The sequence below is a fragment of the Corvus cornix genome, chromosome 17, assembly GCF_000738735.6.
Source record: "Corvus cornix cornix isolate S_Up_H32 chromosome 17, ASM73873v5, whole genome shotgun sequence".
Classification (NCBI taxonomy): domain Eukaryota; kingdom Metazoa; phylum Chordata; class Aves; order Passeriformes; family Corvidae; genus Corvus; species Corvus cornix.
In genome coordinates this window covers 4,643,627-4,665,159 of record NC_046346.1, presented here as the reverse complement: position 1 = coordinate 4,665,159, position 21,533 = coordinate 4,643,627, and the positions used below count along the sequence as shown (strand labels likewise).

Genomic DNA, 21,533 nt, shown 5'->3' with positions numbered 1-21,533 from the left:
AGCAGCCCTGCAGGCGGGGTGGGCAGGACAGCGGGGAGCACAGCCAGGGCTGAGCAGACTGGGCACAGAGAGCATGCCAGATTTGTCTGTCTGGGCATTCTCCCAGGTGCCCGATGGCCCCTATGGATCATGTGTCAGGACTGGAATAGCCCCACCGGAGCAGGGAGCCTGTCTACAGGGATATTTATAAACCCCTGGGTTAGTGGCTGTTTTGCAGGATGGGGCTCGTCATGGCCCCAGTGCAATCAGGGATTTTTCCCTCCGAGCTCAGCTTCTCCAGCTGGGACTGTCAGTGACAGCCCATCTGGCTGCAGGAGAGACCAGACAGTTTTCCTTTCCCACTCCACCACTGACAGGCGTTTTGCTGGCACTGCATCCGTCCCACGCTGCCCTTCCTCCTCCAGCCCCTTCCTGCTCGGGACTCCTGCTGGAGTGCAAGGCTGGAGTCTCATGGGGAGGCTGGGGCAGAGAAATTCCCTCATATCAGTGTTAGCAGAAGAGACAGGCACCAGATTAAATTCACTCCCAGGGCTTTCAAGGTATTTTTTAACCCATGACAGCTCCTGAGGAACATGTTAAGTGGTAGCTCAGCAACCCCAGCACCAGACTGGGCAGGAGTCTCCCTGTTTCTGTGGGGTGCTGGCCACCAGTGCCCTCATCCCTCTACCCACTGATATTTGCAGAGCCCCACAGAGCAGCAGCCTTGCACAGAGTGGGAAAACCCAGGAGGCCACCCACTGGGGAGGTGATGGCTACAGCCAAGTGGTGCAGTGGTGACAGCTCTCCCCCTGGCTGATGTCAGGTAGGCTGAGGTTTTCCACACGCCTGGCAGCCGAGCAGTGGGATGAAGGCAGGCGGATAGGGATGGGGTGCTGACTGCCCCGATAGCGTGAGAATGTGGCTGTGCAGACAGGGATCAAGCAGGAGCTGGTGGGTGTTGGTGATGTGGCAGCTCCTGTGCAACCCCAGGATTGCCGCAGCCCCATGTGGTACCTGAGCCGGGAGAGTTGTGTTTTATGGGCTGGGTAAGGGTGCCTGAGAAGGGAACGAGCTCTTCCTCCAGCTGGGATCATAGAATCACATGGTCTGGGTTGGAAGGGACCTTTAAAGGTCACTTATTCCAACACCCTGTCATTGGCAGGAACACCTTCCACTATCCCAGGTTGCTCCAAGCCCTCTCCAACATGTCCTTGGACACTTCCAGGGATGGGGCAGCCACAGCTTCTCTGGGCACCCTGTGCCAGGGCCCCCCCACCCTCATTGTACAAAATGTCTTTCCAACATCCCATCTAATCCTGCTCTCTGTCAGTGTGAAGCTATTCCCCCTTGTCCTGTCACTCCATTTCCAGCTCTCCTGGAGCCCCTTTAGGCCCTGGAGGGGGCTCTGAGGTCTCCCGGGAGCCTTCTCTTCTCCAGGTGAACACCCCCAGCTCTCCCAGCCTGGCTCCAGAGCAGAGGGGCTCCAGCCCTTGGAGCATCTCCATGGCCTCCTGTGGACTTGCTCCAACAGGTCCATGTCTCCCCTGTGCTGGGGATCCCAGAGCTGGATGCAGTGCTCCAGGTGGGGTCTCGCCAGAGCAGAGTAGAAAGGCAAAATCACCTCCCTTGACTAGGGATAAGTTCTTGGAGGGTATGAATCAGAAATAAATTGATGTATATTATTTTCCCTGGAGAGAGGAAAATATGAACAAAGCCCAGGAGCAAGGGCTCCTCAGGATCTCAGATGCTTGTCCAAGCACTGCTGTCACCTGGATGGTTTGTCAGTCAGATGGGCACAGCCCGGATGCACAGTTCTCTGAGAGAACTTTGGAGAGCTACGTATAAAAGTGCAAAGAAGATGTAAAAATTTTGTTATTATCTTTGGAAGCCAAAGAATCACCTTCCATTTAGCACTTAAACTCCCCAGTGCATTTCGGATAAGACCTTTAAAGACACGTGGGCGCCCTGTTCCCAGGGTTACCTGTACTACCACTGACCTCTGTAAACTGGACAGTTGTGTAGGCAAATGTCACTGGCTCCAAGAGACGTGGCTGTTCTGCTCCTCACTGTAATATCCCTCTTCTCCAATTCTCCATCCACGGGGGATTTCCAGCCTATTTGCATAGGAATAATCGTGTTCCTGGGACCTGTGGGTGGTGTGGAGAGCCCGTTGTCCAGGGAAGGTGATGGCAGTGCAGGTGACCTAGCTCAGAGGTTGCTGCAGCTGGGCTGTCACCCTTCAAGCAGGAAGAGCCGAGATGGATGGTCTCTCCCAGAGGTGCTGGAGGCTCAGATCCACACAGCTGCGGTTCAAGGACTGTAGCATGATTATTTAGACCTGTGAACTGGGGCTGCAGGCTCCGATGGGATGTTCCCAGGGGCTGCTCAGCGCTGGGAGACGTCTCAGGGGGGGTTCGCCCCAGCTGCGGCGGGGAGGTGGGAGGCTGACAACGATGGAGCACAGGGTGTGTGGCAGGAGGGACAGCAGGTATTCCCTGTCCTCCTTGGGGCCTGGCGCAGCCTTCCTCCTCCCCGTACCGCGATGCCCACGCTGCACAGTGCCCGTGCTGCTGTCGGGGGACACAGGCGCCGGTGTCACCTGCGTTAGCACGGGCTGCGCGGTGCTGGGACACGGCAGGAACACGGCACGGACACGGCACGGACACTGCACGGACACGGCAGGGACACTGCACGGACACGGCACGGACACTGTACGGACACGGCAGGGACACTGCACGGACACTGTACGGACACGGCAGGGACACGGCACGGACACGGCACGGACACTGCACGGACACTGCACGGACACGGCAGGAACACGGCACGGACACGGCAGGAACATGGCGCGGACACGGCAGGGACACGGCACGGACACGGCACGGACACGGCAGGAACACGGCATGGACACGGCACGGACACTGCACAGACACGGCAGGGACACGGCAGGAACACGGCACGGACACGGCACGGACACGGCACGGACACCGCGGTATCGAGGCCACGCGCAGCGCCGCGGGCAGGAGGACGGGAATTCATTAGCGGCTTCTTCGCGTGTAATCAGGAGGCAGGTGATGCTTCTCCTGCGTCCAGGAACGGGGTGAGTGATGGAAGGCGCTCCAGGGGCGCATCCTGAGCGGGGAGGGAGGGTGGGGTTAGAGGTGCTTGAAAGGTACCCATGGCAGGATGGGAGGGGGTATTTAGGGTGCCCAGGCAGGGGGGCAGAAGTTGCAGGACAGATTAATCAGGAAGATTTGGGGGAGAGCCCCTTGAGGGGAAGCTCCTGAGCAACACCTGGTCTTGGTGCTGCAAAGCCAGGCAGCACAGCCCCCCACGAGGTGCCCTGGGGAGGGGGATGTCATCATCCCCAGCTCTGGCTCTAGTACTGAAATGTGAATTGCAGCACAAAAAGAACTACGTTTCCCAGTTTCCCTTGCAGCCCAGGGGAATAAGCAATTGGAAGATTTAAATAGACCAGGCCAGAAGCAACCAACCTTTGGCACAATGTTTTTCCCTCCTCTTCTTCATATCTATTGGCTGTCCAACCTTTTTCCCTGGCACTGGAGTGGCTGCCAAGCCTGGCATTAATTTTCCTTCCAAGCTTGCTAGGCCCATGAAGTAAACAGCCATGTGCATTCCTTACTCTATATTTAACAGCTGCAGTCTGTGCTGGGGGCAACTGCAACAGAGGGGAACCTTTGTAGCTTCCCAAATTCACAGCTTGTGAGGGTGGGAGTGGGGGAAGCTTTCTGCAGGGAGAAGAGGGATTTCTCTCCTTCCCGGTATTTGCAAAGCAGGTTGCGTTAAAGAGAGACTGCAATGCCAGCATCCCAGCCACGGTCCAGGGCCAGAGACAGGAACAATGTCCTCAACAGGGCTGAGTTCCTCTCCCTGAATCAGCCCTTGAAGGGGAACCAGGAGAACAGGAGCTCCAGCAGGAAGCAGAGCGGCCAGGCCGGGGCAGCCGGTGCCCAGAACACCAACCCCAAGGAGCGGAGGCAGTCGCAGCAGCTGCCCGAGGAGGATTGCATGCAGCTCAACCCCTCCTTCAAGGGAATCGCCTTCAACTCGCTGCTGGCCATCGATATCTGCATGTCCAAGAGGCTGGGAGTGTGTGCCAACAGAGCCTCCTCCTGGGGAGGTGCCCGCTCCATGATCAACCTCCTGGGGATAACGGGGCACGGGATCCCCTGGATTGCGGGTACGCTCATCTGCCTGGTGAAGAGCAGCACACTGGCAGGCCAAGAGGTCCTCATGAACCTGCTGCTAGGTGAGTGGCAAACCTCCCTCCCTGCCGGGAAAGCCCAGCCCTGGTCACAATGGACAGCAGCACTGGGACTCCTCCTCTGGCTGTTCCCAGCATCAGATGTGGTTGGGAAGCAGGGAGGGACCTTTAGGGTAAATGTTGCACTTATTGGCCCTCTTAGTCCCAGGTACTGTGGGTGGTGGATGTCACAAGAAGTTGTCTAAGAGGGATGGAGTAATGGTGGTAGGTGGGGACACCCATGGAGCGGGGACAGGCCTCTGGTCCTGCATGGGGCAGGGTTGTCCAGTCAGACCAAGGGAGTGTCCGTGGTGGGAGGGTGGATACCAGCAGTGATGTCTTTTATTTAATCTGTGGTCATCTGCCTTGGTGTTTGATAGGTGAGGAAAACATAAAGATATTAGTCTTTGATATCTGGATCAATTCCTGAGGATGTTATTTCCATCCCCTTGCCACCTTCTTGACCAGACCCTGGCTCCACGTGATGGAGTCCTGTCACCTTCCCTGCTGCAGTTCTCTCTCACATCCTCCTTCCCTTGGGTACCCTTCTTGCTGCTGTCCCCATTTCCGTGTGCTAATTTGACCCAGAGGCTGCATAGGCAGGCTGGGATGCCTCTGGCTCTCCTGCTAGTCATTCCTTGCATGGTGGTGGTCAGTGTCCCTGGTTCTGGAGATTGGGATGTGTTGAAGGGTTTGGCTTCTCCATTGTGCAGGGCCCATCCCACCCTGATGTCCCTCTAACTTACCTTAGATCCTGGCCCCAACCTGCCCTGGCCATGTATACCTGAGGACCTTGCTCTTCTTGCTCTTCTGCCTTTGGCACAGGGTCCAGTTATTCTATTTTTCCTTGTGACTAATTACCCTCTCCTCTGGCTGTGACCCACTCTGGCATTTCACCCTCCCTAAAAACTCAGCAATCCCACTTTTGGTTGGTGGGAGAAATTGAAAACATTGGATTTAGACACTTCCTTCTCAGGGAGCATTTTGAGGGGCAGGAGGAACACTTTTATTTCACAGGCACCACAGGAAAGGGACATCCTGTCTGCAGGGGCTGACTGTGATGTGATACAGCTCAGCAACGTGGCCTCAGGTTTTGGGTTTTTTTCACAAATTCATCCTTCAGAGAGGGTGAAGACTGAGCTGGACTGGCTTGAAAGGCACAGTGGTAGCTGTTCTCCCCTGTGCCTTTGGAGGAGACTGTCCTCGTGCTGTGGCATCTCATGGCGGGAGGCCGTGGCAGGGAAGAAGCCAGAATAGCACCAGCGTGATGCAGAGCCCGCCAACGTCAGCAGTTCTTCCAGGGGCTCCTCGGTGCGCGGGGTCAGCCCCTCGCTGGGAAGAGAAGATCCATTTAAAAGGGCACGAGGATGAAATAGTAGGTGACTAACAGGGGCCAGCGCAGTTTCCAGGTGTCTCTTGACCCAAGAGCCTCTGACAGGGCTGGAGTCTGAACACCAACCTCTTTGACTCCAAAATATTTGAGATCCTTGCAAAGAGCTAATGCCCCTTTTGGCCTAAAAACAAGGAAAGTTTTCTCACCTTTCTGTTGCTGTATGAGGAGGCCAAATGCAAAGGCACCTCGGGGTCATGTTCTAACTTTATTGGGTGGTGGCTGGGAGAGCTCAGCCCTGCATCACTACCCACATCTCCAGGTCTCCTGAGCTCCAACGTGGTGCCCAGGGACAAGTTGGGGGTTCTGGAGTCTTGCATCCTTGCCTAGACACACTACTCCCACCCCTCCTCTCCCCCTGCCAAGAAAGGAAATAGTTAATTGGTGTTAAGGACCAGTTCCATAGGTCTGGCAGCCTCCAAAGAGCTCCACTGCTCCCTCTGAAAAGACAGCACTGACTGGTGGGACTGCCCAAGGTGCCCTCAGCCTCTCTTGTGAGAGCTCCTGCAGCAGGACTTGTGTCACCCCACAGAGCAGATCTCTGCTGTGAGAGTGGCCTTGGGCTGATATTTAAGATTGCAGTCAGGAACTCTGAGTATCTGAGTAGCTGCTGCCATGATACCTGCACTGCTGGTGGAGAAGGAGCCTGGCTGGGAGCCTGGGGCTGGTGGACCTCAACAGGTCCCAGGAAAAGTGGGGTCTTGTATAGACAGGAAGGTCATGGCACCACTGCTGCATCTGGCATCCTTGGTCCCTCTTGCTGCTGCTTTCCTGTGGTTCAAATCCACTGGGATGTGGTGAAAAGCCCTCCTGGACAGGCACAGGTCAAAGGGAAGGGAACCTCCTGGTGCTTCCCTGCTGGAAGAGGGAAGCCGGGAAGTTGGGGTTGTCTGTGGCACCCCTTCCGTACCTCCCCGGGCTCTCCTCCCTTCCCCCTGCTTGCTGAGGGTTTGATACATCAAGCAGAATTTCTGATGCAGTCTCTGGGCAGGGAGCCAGCCCATCATAGAGCACTTGTTTAGGATTTGCAATCAGGCTTCCAAGGCGAGGAGACAGGAGACTGCTGAAATGGGACTGGGAACCTGGCAGAAGCACCACTGCAGATGGAGGAGGAGCTCTTGACGGGGGCTTTGCCAACACATGTGGGAGCATTCCGGGTGAAGGGGTCTGACCCTGGACTGCTCCATCCATCCCCACTGCAGATGTTGATTAGCAACCCCAAGCAATGTTTTCCCTCCATGTTTATCATCTGTGATGGAATTTATTGATTCCCCTTCTCGCAGTAATCTTTTCCAGCAAATGCCAAACAGCCAGAGAAGCACACACAGCCTGTTACTGAAAAGATGGAAGAAACCAGATATGTGTGCCCACTGTGAAAATCTCTGCCAGGATATGCTTTCAGGAAGACTGTCTCAGCATCACCAGCCCTGGCTGAGCAAAAGTCAGGGAGAAGGTCCACACCCCTTTGGCTAAATTGAGAACATCACAACTCAGGAAATCCTCAGGTTATAAAGTTCATTTTATTTATCTGCCAGTGTTGGAACTTTTAGGACCATTCAAGCTTTTCTCTGCAATCACAAGGGTTTCATGAAAACTGAGGTGCTTAGAAAGTAATTTGAACCTTGCAATTGGGCTTGCAGGGGGAAAGCAGTTATAAAACTTTCAGTAAAATGCCCAGATCTGCTTCAGAACCAGACATAAACTCCATTAAACCCTGGGGCCAGTGGTACCTCGGTTTCTGATTCTGATCCATCTGGTGAGGATGTGAATCCAAATTTAGTGATTCATTGACTGCAAAGCCAGCAAAGAACATTTGGATCATCGATCTAACCCACGGCAAAATACAGGCTGTAGCACATCCCTTAATTTATTCCTGTTCAATTTGTTAAGGGAAAAAACCCAAACACTCAATCTGATGTCCAGTTACAAGTGAGGGTGAAGTTGTCAGAGCCATTTCTGTATTACTGCAGTGGTAGGGATTCTCACAAGTGCTTTTAGTTGGATTCTTCCCTTCATTGTGTCTCCATACCCTTCTCTCTCCAGCTGAACAGCTCTTTCAGCCAACATCTCTTCCGCCTTTCAGTATTTTGGATAGTGCTCAAGTAATTTCTTCACCTCCTATTTATTAATCTAAACAGATTGATCTCGTTAAACTGATGGTCTTTGCAGATCCAGGCACCTTCTCACTGCGGTGGGGTTGGAATATGGTCACTGGGGATGGAATATGGTAACCCACCCACAGTGGTCACTCCAGTAAAGTCCATCTTTTGTGTTGTGAGCCAAACCACCACTGTGTTTAGTTATTTTCAGTCCAGCTGGGTGCCTTTGCTGTTGGGAGGTATCTGCTTGCACATAGAATTGTATTTGTGCTTGGTTTGAAGTACCAGTAACTGGTTCTGCTGTGCTCATGGCTCTCTGGAATAGGTATCCAGACTAGGAGAAGAGAAAGCCCTTGTCTTCTCTTTGCTTGCAGTCTCAGTGACACTGGTCCCAGTGCCCAGCCATCTCCAGCTGGCTCTGCATCCCGCTTGGAGGGGCAGGATGGCTCTTTGGTGCTGTCACTAAGCATTTATCCCATTAAGTAAAGCAGTGCCTCGGGGCATGGATGTATCATCGAGTAGTGTGTCAGGCTGGGGATGGGTGAATGCCACAGGAGGAGGAAAGGAGGGAGCCCAGGACTGCAGGATGTCAGCAAGGAGGAAGTTCTTGCTCTGTCCAGCCTTCTTTCTGAGTACTGACATAGCTTCACTCTGACCAGGAACCAAGCCATGATCTTCTGAAGCATAGTCCCCTGCAGACCCCCTAAAAAAGAAGATTGTAAATACATATATATGGTCAGAACTCTGTGGTCCCACCCTGGCAGCTTCCAAGCAAGACCAGAAATTGGTGGATTAGGAAGGAAAGAGAGCAAGAAATGCCTTCACCAAGCCCCTCGAGACCCCACTGACCCTGTTCTGACAGTACGGATGTGCTTCAGGTATTGTCGTGCTTCTCTTTGGAGGCTGTGTGATGAAAACCCTGACAGTACAGCCCGTTGCTGGTAAAGGTCACCAGGCAGATGAAATGCCCAGGCAGTGAGATGAGCTGATCCTGTCGAGCCTCAGGGAAGCCCAGACCCAGCAGAGAGGCCGGGGAGCTGCATGGCAGATGGATCAGTCTGTATGCAGCAGAGCTTGCTCAGTCCAGAGCCCCAGAGATGGTTTGGGGCCAAATGTGTCTGTTTTCTTCCCTTTCATTCTTCCACTGTGAGAGCAGGGATTTTCTGAGCCAGTCAGGGCAGAGGACACTCCGTCAGGGAAGGGGAGAGCAGCTCGGGAGCTGGTGCCCTGTGGAACCATCCCTCCTTGGACAACCTGGCACATGGAGGGGGCTCAGCCGCTGTCCCACTCCCCTCCCTGCCCTGCCAGTGCCCACCGAGGTCTCACTGAGCCAGCAGCACGTCTGCCCAGTGAGGTGGAAACATTTAAATGCCAAATAACCCAACATGAGTGACTCATGGAGGGTGCCAGGCAGCGGGAACAACGCAGATGCCCACTCCCTGTATCCAGCATTTAGACGCAGGTCCTCTTCAGCATTCCTCTTCATCACTCCAGGCTGCTAATCTGCCTCTGTTCTGCCCAGATACAGCAGTTGAAGTCCGTGGCCCTTTGGTGGGTGCCGTGCTCAGCCTTCATCCCTTCACAGCTGATGAGCTCAGGCATCTCTGAACAGCCAGCAATGCCCAGCTCTCCCGGCTTCCCTGCCCCCCTTCCTGCCTGCTTCCTCTACAGGAATGCATCTTGCTCACTGCAGGGCAGGCTGGCGAGCCTGCAGTGTCCCTTTGCATAAAGGACGCTCAGTGACAGGCTGGGACTCCTCTGACTGTGGCTGGAGCAGGCACGGGGGTATTTCCAGGGACCTGCACAGTGTCTCCATCAGACCCAGGGTCTGATCAGCCCCTCGGGACCAGGCAGCACCGATTTGCTTAGGTCCTGGCAGGCTGCTGGGGATGCTGCGAGCCCTGCAGGCATCAGTGTGCAGCCCTTGGGGAGCGTGCAGCGAGCTGGAATCCAACCCTCGCAGAGCAAACAGCGAAACGTTCCCGAGCCTGAATGCAGAGTGAAAGAGAAAAGAAGTGCGAGGGTTGTTGAATGGGAAGAGGGGGAATAAACATGGGAAATGAGTCATCCTTATGTCTGTCACTCTGGGAACAACTTCCCATTGCCCCTGCCTGCAGCTCAGAGGGGACAGTAGCTGTTTCACTCAGGCAGAGCTGGAGAAGCTGAGCCGGGCTCTGGCCCGAAGGGAGATCCCAGGAAATGGGTGAGTGTGTTTGCCTCTAACACGCCTTGACAGGAGCAGTGGTTGGGAAGAGGAAGGTGGGGGGATGAGGTGAGTTGTTGGGAGGAGCAGCAGGCAGGGAGAGCCCGTCGGGTCTCCTGCTCCGGGTCAGGATTGGTGGAGGATGGGGTGGGAAAGGGGGGTCAGATGAACTCTCCTTTTTTCCTCCGCTTTGAGGAAACCTCCATGTTTTAACCTGGAGCAGAGAACCAATTCCATCTCTACATGGATGCTGGCAGATATACCTGATCTGGGTCCACTCTGTGAGTGGTGGTTGGAGAGCCTCTGAGCATCACTGAATCAGACTTTTTTTTTTTTTTTTTTTTTTTTGCCAGTTTGCCTCTTTGAAAGCAGTGGGGTGTAGATCCAAGCACAAACAACACTGAGGCCGAGCAAGGAGCCCAGCCTTTGTGGGCTAGGCCATGCTGCTGGTCCTCAGCCCAAGGCACTTTTCTTCCTCCACCGCATCCCATACAGTGCTGTTGGTGCTGGTGCATGTGATTCTGGGCTGTGCTGATGGTACCTGTGCTGCTGCCATGGGGTACAGGGGCATTTCAAGCTGTCAGAGCCCTTCTGGGAGGCAGATGAGCCCTCCTGGTACTGCTCAGCTCCTTCTCCCCAGTGGCATAAGCCCTTTTCACTGTGCTCCCCCTCTTGCCTGCATCTCGTCTCAGCCTGTGCAGATCGCCAGTGAAGCAGCCACACTCAGTATTTGATGCTGAGTACAAATTTCCCAGCTCCCAGGGCACAGTGTTTCCAAGGGGGGAACTCCAGGCAGCCTGTGTTTGCACTCAGGGCTGCTTCTAATCATCTAGAATATAGCAAATCTATTTTTAGTTGTTGTGGGTTTTAATTTTAATTAATTGCACAATTCTGCTTTCCACCATTTTTTCACCTCCCCATGACCACTTACCCCACACTGCTGCTTGTTCAGCCAAAAAATAACCCCCCCACCAAACGCCACAATGCCTGATTCATTGGCTCTTCAATGTGTCATGCCATCTGTGCTTTTTGTCAGCTCTTACACCCAATAGTGCCACATTTGGGGGACAAAATGAAATGGCGGGGTTCATTTCCAGAGGAGTGGACCTCTTCCAGCTGCCGCTGACTCCACTGGAGAGAGGGTGAAGATTCTTCTTTTATTAATGTCAATGAGATAAGGCTTCAAACAGCTCATTTACCAGGTCAGGGAGCCTAATGCCTGTGGGAGATTTGGGAAGTTCAGAAGGAGTAGGAGGGGGCATATAAGTAAAAAGAAAAATGGGGGGAAATTTACAAATTCTAACTATGGAGCTAAAGAAACTGTTTCCTGGGAATGGTGGCATTTGTCCAGAGTTCGCTCCTGAGTGAGGGTGGGTAATCTGGGCAATACAGCACCTTCAAAGCCAGTCTTGGCCCTACACGTGGCCTCAGCAGCTGCAGTAGGGAGCACATGCCACCTCCAGCACGGTGGGTTTGAAGCCCAGGCCATGAGTTGTCACCAGCTTGGCTCTGTTCTGTGCACATCTTGTCTGAGGCACATCTGCTCCCACACTGGGAGCCTCCTGAGTTCATGAGATGGGTTCTCTCTTAATTCCTGGGTATTTTCCTCCCTGTTTTCCTCTCCCCATGTGCTCAGCTGCAGTTCTGGAAGGCTGAGTCCAGCTTGTGACTGTTTCTGATCCCGACCTCACAGGCTGGGCTCTGGAGAGCCGCCTTGTCTCATCCAAGCAGCCCCATGTGTGTGAAGTCATGTGGATCTTGGCTGCAGGAGCAGATGAGGCCAAGGGCTTTTTTGGCTTTCTCCTCTTTTCCTCCCCCCCTGCCCCCAACACTGCACCCAGGTTGTTTTTCAGCTGTGGTTTTGATAACTTGTTTATATGTAAACATCCCAGCTGGAATCTGTCCCTGGAGACGCTGCCTGGCTCCAGCCTGGAGCAGACGATGTCCCCAAGAGTGCTCACACCATCCACAGCCTCTTCCAGCCATAAGGGATGGCAGCAGAGGTGGCACCTCGGGGACAGAAAGGACCTTATGGTGGTGGGGGACATCCAACTATTTCAATTTCTCTTAATACAAACTTTGGAGTTTGGTTTGGTTCTGCTGACGATAGTTCAGGTTTGTCCTTGTGCCCTGCCTGCACAGGGCTCCTCTCTTCTCACCTCTCCGCTCCTAATGGGCTCCTAACATTTGGTGGTAGGAGCAAGGCAGATAATTGTTTTCCTTTCCTTATTAATAGATATTAAATGCCTGCCAAGGGGGCTCACTTTCAGCTCATTTACTGTGCATCCGATGCCAGATGTTGGTTTTTACAATACCAAGGTGATCTCTGATGCTAAAATTGTCACAGGCAAGAAAAGACTTGCTCTTTGTTTTTGTGTTTTAGGGAAGTTTTAGATGTTAATGTAGGATTTGGGGATTGGATGGTTTTGCATTGGAAATCTGAAGGATTCTTTCACTTAACACCAGGTCAACAAGGAAATTCCTGATCTTTTTCAGAAAAATGTGAAAGGAGCAAAAGTGGGCAAGAGCTAATCCTTCCTTTGCTTGTATATACACCGCTACCTGGATTTTACATCCAGTGCTGCCTCTGGTTTAAATCCAGTGCTACCTGACTCTGGGGGAACGGCATGATGAAAAAAAATGCTTCAAATTAAAATTTCTTGCTCTTCTCATCTCACCCTCAGTCAGGTGGCACTCTGCCATCTCTGCTGTGCTTGTGACAGCCCCGAGGGTCCCCAGAGAGCAGCCAGTGCAGGCTGGTGCATCAGCTGCAGGCTCCCTTCCACGGGCTCCCCTGGGGCTGTGTTTCTCCGGCCTCCAGTCAGGTCAGCCTGAAGGATTTGCAGGGCTCTGTGTGAGGGACCGGGGAAGGACAGAGCCAAGGTGGCCATGCTGATTTGCAGGTGGCAGGTGCAAGGCTCGGGGGCTTTGGGTTCAACAGCAAGAACAGTCCCCAGTGCAGAGACACCCACCTGCAGATGGAGCACCGAGGGGACCCGTGATAAAGTTAACCCCTTATGTGCCTGATGCTGTGCCCACCTGAGGAGGGAGGGTTTGATGTGCATTAAGGGTAGGAAGGAAGTGAGCCGAGGTCCAGGCGGGTATGTAGGTCATGGGATTGCAAGGGAATAGGGCTGGGGATGGGGCTGCTGGGCAACAGCACTGTCTGTATCTGTTCCTGAAGGATGGGCCCTTGGCAGCACCTTCAGCAGCAGTACTGCCTGCTGATTCACCCTGCCAGCGCCGGCGGCAGCAGCAGGAGCAGGAGAGGGAAGGGGAACAGCAGAGACCCAGCACTGGGAGAGGGCCATGGGACCCCCATGCCTCGGGGACCAGGGCAGGGCAGGCTGCTGGGGCTGTTTGATAAAGAAATCTCCATAAAAGGAACAGAAAGTGCAAGGGGAAGTGACAGAAAAAGCACCAGACGGAGGGATCTTTGGTGGTTTTTTCTTTTAACGGCAAATTAACCCCCGGTTTTAATGCTGTCATGCTTTCCAATCTTGAAATGTGGGCAAACGAGGCTTTTTGCTTTCTGTGCATCATTTGATGAAAATCAGAGCTAGCAGTACTGAAGGCCCATTTTATTCATCTTCTGAATGAAAGGATTATTAAAACTGCTCTTTGGCTCGTTCTCCATGCCCTGAACACCTCCATGCACACATGCCTGCATCCCTCGAGTTGCCCTGACATCACCTTTGACCATAAAAAAATATTGCTGGTGCAAAATACTGATGAGCAATGGTGAACACCACACGTTGCTAAAGCATATGGCACTTATGCTCTGATCCATGGGCAGGTTTGGTGGTGAATTTATTGAACACCATGGAGAAGACACTGGGATCTGTTGAGGTGCCCAGACTCCTTCTGGAGCTGTGGCAACGCAATGGGTGCTGACTTCAGCAGGAGCAGCTTGGGCCAGAGTCTTCTCTTGGCAGCGCTGGCGCATAATCTCTCCGATGCTTCTGGGTTCCCAAGAATTTGATGACTCTGGGTTCCCGAGAGACCATCCCAGAGCTTTGGTTTCACACAGTTCTCATCCAGGGTGAGATGGGACTGGAGGGAAATGCAGCCAATGAGCTCTGAAAATCATCTCCTGAAGCACTTTGTTGGATCAGGGCTGCGGCGGGGTCATTTGGTGGGGTAGGGGGGTGGGCTGGGGGTGATTTAGGAAGCCGAGCCTGAGCAGAGCCATGCGCAGCGGGGCAGCCCTGTAATGGTGAGCCAGGCCTGGGCTGACAGCATTTGACCTTAACAGGGAGCCAGGGTGAGTGGCTGCTCCAGGGCTCCACAGCCTGTGTCTGAAATCCCTCCGTGCCTTTCTCCCCCCTGGCCAGCATGTCAAAAAAGAAATCAGCAAATTGCAGAAACTGCTCTGCTGAGTGCTGGGGTCCTGGTGGGCTGCAGACTTCCCCCTGCTCTCTCCCTGTCTGCCGGTCACATCCAGCAGGATCTGCGCAATCCCTGGTTGTCCTTGTCCTCCTAAACCTATCGCTAGTGCTACAGCCCCAGTGCTGTGACCAGCCTCCTTGCCACCTGCAGCCTCAATGCCTTTGTTCAGGTGCCACCCATGAACCTTTCCTCCATGTCAGCCTCCTGCTTCTTGTGTCTAGCCCGGATTCCTGCTACTGTCCATGCCAGGGAGGAGCTGGTATTCAGATCTTTTCCTCTGCTCCATCTGCCTTCCACAGCTCTGAGACCCCAGGGCATGACCTGTTGGGCAGAAGGTCCAGGGAGGTCCTGCTGTCCCATTTCCCAAGCAAGATGGCCTGCAGACGAGGGAGAAGAGCAGTCTCCTGTAAGGAGAGGGTTTGGCCAGGATAAGTACCAGCCCCTTCCCAAAGCAGTGCCGGGGGCTGGGGGTGGCACACAGGGAAGGTGGGTGAGCAAAGCTGCCGTGACAGTTCCTCACTTCCCAGCTTCTGCCAGGTGCTGAGCAGGCAGGAGGAGCTGCCTCCCATGTGCCGTCTCATTTCCCATCCCCACCACCACCGCACTCCCATCCATCCTCCTGAAACCTTGTCATCTCTCAAGGAATGGTCTCTACCAGGGCCTGCGAACCAAACAACTGGCCCCTGGCATTCCTGCCGAGGGAGCAGGCTGTGCTCGTGATGACAGATATGTTCTTGTCATTGCTGCGGGGAGCTGAAATCAGCACTCTGACTAATTAGGAGGGGTGGGGAAAAGCAGATGGGGGATTAAAGAGAAATAAAATTGATGCTAGGAAATAGGAATGACAGTACCTGTCGGCTGGGACGAAGCAGGTGGGCTGAAGAGAAGGATGATGTAGACAAGTGCTGATGGGTTTCACTCCTGAAGCTGTTAGGGAAGAAAGGTGGTTTGGTGGAGAGAGCTGCAGCTGCAGGGATGGTGCCTGTGCCATCACAAGCCTGGGTGTGCTGTGGCTGGGATGTGTCTTACCCTCAATGCATTTGCACAGGGAAGGGGGTGTGTGGGGTGACTTGCAGGGAGAAAGTCACAGGGAGCAAGAGGTGAGCAGAAACAAGAAATGACTCGTGAGTGTTTGATGCATTGGCAGAGGAAGAAGGATGGGTGCGGGATATCTAGGAGGATGTCGCCCACCCTCCAACACACTGTGGTGCTGTTTTTAACACAGAAGCCCTTTTTTCGTTATTGCGTGGCTTTCCCCTTGGCTCACTGGTCCTAATGCTCTTTTCTCAGTGAAATCTGCCAGCGTAGTGCGATCCCCTGGCTGCTCTGGGCAGGAGGAGGTGGTGGGCTTGGGAGAAGACAAGGGACAAGAGGAGAAAGTGCTGTGGGACACCTTTCCTCCAGCAGGCTGCTCACTGCAGCCTGGTCACCCTGGCACAGAGCCCCAGGCAGGGACCTTGCTGCACGAAGTTTCTAAAGCACAGGGTGGAGGCAGCAACAGAACACCCAGAGTGGTGGTTTGAGGGCCAAAAGAGTTTCAATTTTAGCTTTGCCAGTTGCTCTCTTCCTCCCCAGGTGGATCGCTCGCCTCTGCCGTTTGGGGTTCTCCTCTGTCAGATGGTGACAGTGGTATTTGCCTCCTCTGTGGGTGAACTGGGAGGGTTAATCAACAGTTGGATGGTGACCTGAGGATGGAGAAGTTGTGTGCAGCTGCACCGTGGACTGCAGCTGCACTGCGTCTGGCCAGAACCGAACCCAAATTTTTATTTAAACACTATGACAAACCATTAATGTTCTGCCTTGAAAATTTCCCTCAGCTCTGCTTCTGTCTCTCACCGTTCCCTCTCTGTCTCCCTTTTTGCAGCCCTGCTGCTGGACATCATGATTGTGGCAGGTTTGCAGAAGCTGGCCAAGCGGAAGGGTCCGTACGACATCAACCCTGGCTTGTTGGACTACCTGACCATGGACACCTACGCCTTTCCCGCCGGGCACGCCAGCCGGGTGGCCATGCTCTCCAAGTTCTTCCTCAACCACCTGGTCCTGGCCATCCCTCTCCGCATCCTGCTGGTCCTCTGGGCCCTCTGCGTGGGCTTTTCCCGCGTCATGATCGGACGGCACCACATCACAGATGTTCTGTCTGGCTTTGTTTTCGGCTACTTGCAGTTCAGGCTGGTGGAGTTGATATGGATGTCTTCCAACACATGTCAGATGTTGATATCCATCTGGTGAACATGGAGGACTTGGAAACTAGAAGATACTTTGAGAGTCCCCCTCCCAGTATTTTCTACGTGTTGTCTGTTGGAAGCAGTTGTAACTTCCATGAGTAGTGGTGTTTTTTAATGTTGCTTCCCCACCTTTAAAAAAAGTTTCTTGTAATGGATTGGGTTTTAGCAATCAAGGGCCATACCTGTGTTATGGCCGCATTCTCAAGCTGTGTTTGGACAGCAGCCTAATTAAGCTTTACAGGTGAGAGAAATGAGCTCCATGTCTGCCTTCTTTAGGTGGTTCACATTGGCACCTTGATATGTCCTCAGGATGGGCAGTGCCTGAGAGCTTCCTGAGAACACATTCGTTAACTTTTTAGAGGATAAATGATTTTGGCCACAGTGCTTTTTTTGTTTTTGTAAGCCCAGCAGTTGTGTCTTGTACAGAGTCAGGACACTGCTGGCACTTTACAGATAATAAATAATCATAAAAATCCTGCCCTGTTTGGTTCTTATCATGAGGGAAGGGAGAAAACGAACCCAGTGTGGCTTTGAGATATACATTCAGCATGGAGCAGGTCTTGCAGTCTTGCTGCCCAAGGGGATGCAAACTTTTGCTTTGGATGGGGTGGGCCTAGATGGTGCTCAGGACACTGAAGGAAAATCTGTTCTGTGAGGGTGTGTGAGGAGTTTTTGGTCTGGTAGGGAACACACGATGTCCTGACGTGGTGCTGTTTCTTCCCATTATTGACAAGTGGCCTCCTTGAAGCCTGGTGGATCCTTATTCAGGTGATGGCCATGCTCAATGTGCTGTCTCTGAAATGGATCCCCCCTCACAACTGCCATAAGAAAATCCTGTATTTTGAACAGAATGTGCCAGTTCTCTGTGGTTTATCTGTCTCTAGAAGACAGTTTGATATTTGGCAGGTGAGGGATACTATCAGACATAGCACCTTCCCTGACTGGATGAATCCTGCAAAATGGAGGGATCCTGTCATCTCTGTCCTCCTGTGGATCCCAAGTGAGGAAAATACACCTGGCTTGCAAGGCCAGGGAGGAGTCAGCTGGGTGCTGTGCCATCATCTCACCCTGCATGTTGGGAAGCCTCTTCCTACAGGGGCTGGTGAGAAGAAGACATTCAGCTAATGACTGTTGTAAGCTGCTGACATTTGTTGCGTCTTTGATGATTAATATGAAAAGAAGCTAAACAGAAAATCTATCCCTGGCATGTGTCTCCAGCTGGGATGTCAGTGCAGAGCCCTGGGAGCTGCTGGCTTCCCGCGCTGCCGGCTCCGAAGCTGGAGCAGGAGCGTGGTAAGGAAGGCATCCATGTCCTTTAAACACAAGCCTCCCACGGAGCTCACGGATGAGCTGTCCCCTGGGAAGGGCTGTCACTGAGTGTGTTGAGGAAAGGGGAGAGCTCAGGGTTGTCCCTGGAGGCTGGTGCAGCAGCAGGCAGAGCAGCGTGGGTGGCGGGTGCTGTCCTGCTTCCCTCCTGCTGCTGCGGGTGGGAGCAGCGATGTGCTACCCTCCCATCAGCGTTTTCCTTTGCCTCCTTTCCTCCTTCTCCTGCAAAGATTTCTGTGAAGAAGTGAGCTGTGGTGCTTTTTTTTCCTTCCAGGCATTACTACACACAGAGTTTATCCTCACCCCTAGCGAGGATGGAGCTCAGGTTCTGAGCTCTGATTGTGGGTGATGCACTGATGTGTAGCTGGAGATGACAGGTTCCTGAAGGGGCAGGGAGCAGGGGATGCATGTTCCCCCATGGCTTTGTGGGAAACTCTCGCTTTGTAGCTCCAGAATTTATTGAACCTTTGCAAATAGACTGGATGATTCTACAGTCGTGTCACCTGGTCCAGGTTTCCTTGCACTTGTGCTATCTTCTCCTGGTATATCCAGAGTGGCAGGATGGCTTTGTAGGAGTTGCTCCTGATCTTTACTGGTGTAATCAGGAGAGCATGGCCTGGAGAAGCTGCCACAGTGGGTTAGATCAGCTGAGCTGGTCTCGTCCTAGCACATGGTTGCAAAGCAAGGCAGGAGAGCAGGAGGAGAGGAGCTGGAGTGATTCCCGGGGGTACGTTGGGATTCACAGGCTGGGGCTTTCTCCCGCACAGGGTTTCTCTGGGCAGTCTTCCCCTTTAGCCCCCCTGTAGCCCGTGCCCCTTCTCTCCCGCAGTACTTCAGTGCCCAGGCAACTGAAGGGAAGGTTTTGGGAGACTGCCCACAAGATGAGTGTGGATTTGGGCACAGAGACACCAGGAGAGGTCTGGCAGAGCCTTGCCTCAGCCATGGCTGCCCTCCCAGCAAGCCAAGACATTCCTGATCCCTCCCTCCCTGCCTGCCACACCGAAGGTAGCGCTCAGAAACAACCAGCATCGCTGTGGAGAAAAGCAGCTTCTGTCTCTATAGCAACAGCAAGGGATGGTGGGTGCCGTGTCCCCTGTCCCTGTGAGCTGGAGCAGGACACTGGGGCTGCTCTGTGCAGATGCTCACCATGGCAATGTGGGGAGACAAAAGGACAATTGGTTTGAGCTCCTTCAGGATTGTCCAGCAACGTGAGTGTTTTGCCTGAACCTTCAGATCCAAACTGAGCCACACAGGGCTCAGCCTGTGAGGCTCAGGAGGAGGAGTGGTCCTTCCAAGCCAAGACCTGTCCAACCAGAAGGAATGAAGAAGTCCTCACCATGGCATCTTCTGCCTTTCAGTTTGTCTCACAGATTAATTAAGAAAGTGGCCAGGAGGAGGCAAATACAGTGTGTGGGCTGGGGAGTGCTGCCATCAGCAGTCCATGGTGCCACTGGGAGAGTCCCAGGCTGCTGTGACAGTGATTTCGTGTGTGATCCTGCAGGGGACAGTGAAAGGCCCCTCCTCCCCTCACCCTAATGCTGATTATGCTCAGCAGCAAAAAGAGATTTTAATTTATTAAATTTAAAAAAAAATAAAAGGGTGCCAGAGCCAGGGCAAGTAGCAAATCTGGATTATATCTTTGGGCATATGTGGCAATCACGCCTGGGGTGTTTAGTTCTCTCCTTAACCTAAGCTGGTGTTTTTTTCCTGACAAGCTGTTTTGTACGTTTGTGGCTGGGGCTGTGCTGAAATGAAGGCAGGACAAATCCTTTCCCACATCAGGGCTATGCTGCCCTCCCTGCCACGGTGGGGTCCTCTCTGTTGTCCATATCCTTCCCAGGATGAGGCAGCTGAAGGGGAGGGAAGTGTGGGAGATGGCTGGAGGGTGGCTTGGCAGATTTGAGGATTGAGGGGGGCATTAGAAAGGCCTCCCAGCAGTAGCAGAGGTGTGGCTCTAGGTCACCCCAGGCTGGGTTTTCTTGGGCAAACACACTCCTTTTATTCAGTCAGGATGCTTCTGAGGAGGGTGAAGGGACCTATGGGTTTATCTGGCTGCCAGGAGCTCAGTGCAGCAGCCCCGGCTCCTGTCACAGCCCTGACACTGCTCCCTGCAGCACCAAGCTACACAGGATGTCCCTGGCAGCCACGAACTCACTTTTGGGGCTCAAAGGTTTCATCCCAGTTAGGGAGGATCACCTGCATGGCATTCAGTTAAGATTTCCTATTAAAGTGATAATTAACCGTGAAATTTCCAGGCTAAGAGTTTAATATATTGGGCAAAGCCTAAGGAAATGGGATGGTGTCTCCCCTTCACACGCATGTATTCCAGAGGCTGCTGCCCACAAAAGATACATGAACACAGATGATGCCTTTTATGTGGTTTTGGTCACCTGAACTAGAGATGCGGCCAGTTCTTGCCTCAGGACACCAGACTTCAGGCAGAGACATGGACATGGAGGCTGCAGGGTGGGAGCAGGTGACCAAAGAGGTGTTTTTCTCTGGTGTTGACCCAAGTGCCTGGCTGATGTGCCTATGTCTGCATACAGTGCTTTACTTAGGGGTGATGCTGGGGCTCTGCCCCCCAGACAGGCAGGGATGGCGTTGTTTTCATTCCGTGCCTTGCTGGGACTCGGAGCAGCAAAGATCTCCGTGCTTGTTCGTTCCCCAGGACGCAGGAGTCAAAGCGGATTAAAGGTCCCTCGGCTGATCACATTTATTTCATTATTTGAGTGAAATCCCTTGTAAATGCCGCCTCCCTCCATTTTCTTATTATAAAAATAGAAGGCACGAAAGAATTGGAGATTTAGGAAAAGTTAATCACAGGAGTCGCTTGAAAGCCATTAACCTCACACAGCCTGAGCGAGGCTGATCCGTGCCCGAACCCTGCTGCAGAGGGGACATGCTGAATGGCCCGGGGGGGCAGCCCCGCCAAAGAAGAGCTTTCCCTGGAAAATACCTGGTTCTTAGCAGGCTGGGTGGTATTATAGCCTTTGTTCACAGTCTGGCCATGATGAAGTGCTAATTGCAGTGTTGGAACAAATTGGCTCAAGCTCCCAGGCGGCTCCAGAGCTCTGGGCGAGCGGGATCACGTGTGGGAGCCCTGCAGCAGATGCTGCTGGCCAGCCTCTGGGCTCAAGGCCATTGGAAATGCCAGTGCTCTTTCCATTACCGTGTGGTTCCTCTGAGCCTCTCTGGAGGATGGGAACTGGGCTTTGCACAGGGATCTCCCCCAGTTTTTCTAACAAATTTCAAACATGTGCAGCTGGTTTCCACTCCCCAGAAACTGCCCTGAGTCCTCATCCCTCCAATACCCCCACACCCTTGGGACTCTCTCTGACTTCCTCTCTTCTCCCAGGACCAGCAGTTTTGTGCAAGACCATCAGTGCTGGTAAGTCAGACCTGCAGAAATTAATTAAATGAAAAGCAGTGGGAACAGAAGCTGAGAGCTAAAATGATGGATGTTCATGAAACACTTGCCCAGAGCCCAAAGTGCTCTGGGCATTCGGTGATGTTTGCTTCCAGCCAAGGAGCTGTGCAATAGTTAAACAGACTCATGCAGTGGTGATAAGAAGTCAGTCTCTGGTATCTGGGTGTGGGTCCAGAGCTGGTGCCCTCTCTCCATTGGGATTTGCACCTTGGAGCTGCCAGCACTGGTCTGTCA

At 53.3% G+C, this 21,533-nt stretch overlaps 1 protein-coding gene across 2 annotated transcripts; it reads left to right on the top strand.

Annotated features, from left to right (window-relative positions):
- Nucleotides 1-2,947: 2,947 nt before the first annotated feature.
- On the top strand, nucleotides 2,948-17,022 carry PLPP7 (phospholipid phosphatase 7 (inactive)). Of its 2 annotated transcripts, XM_039561752.1 has the most exons (3): nucleotides 2,948-3,076; nucleotides 3,774-4,246; nucleotides 16,186-17,022. In XM_039561752.1, exons 2-3 carry the CDS (start codon nucleotides 3,796-3,798, stop codon nucleotides 16,548-16,550), a joined length of 816 nt encoding a protein of 271 aa, XP_039417686.1. In that variant the 5' UTR covers nucleotides 2,948-3,076; nucleotides 3,774-3,795; the 3' UTR covers nucleotides 16,551-17,022. The 2 variants fall into 2 exon arrangements, with proteins under 2 accessions (XP_039417686.1, XP_010396050.1); XM_010397748.3 differs by lacking the exon at nucleotides 2,948-3,076 and having other exon boundaries at nucleotides 3,237-4,246.
- The last annotated feature ends 4,511 nt before the right edge of the window (nucleotides 17,023-21,533 follow it).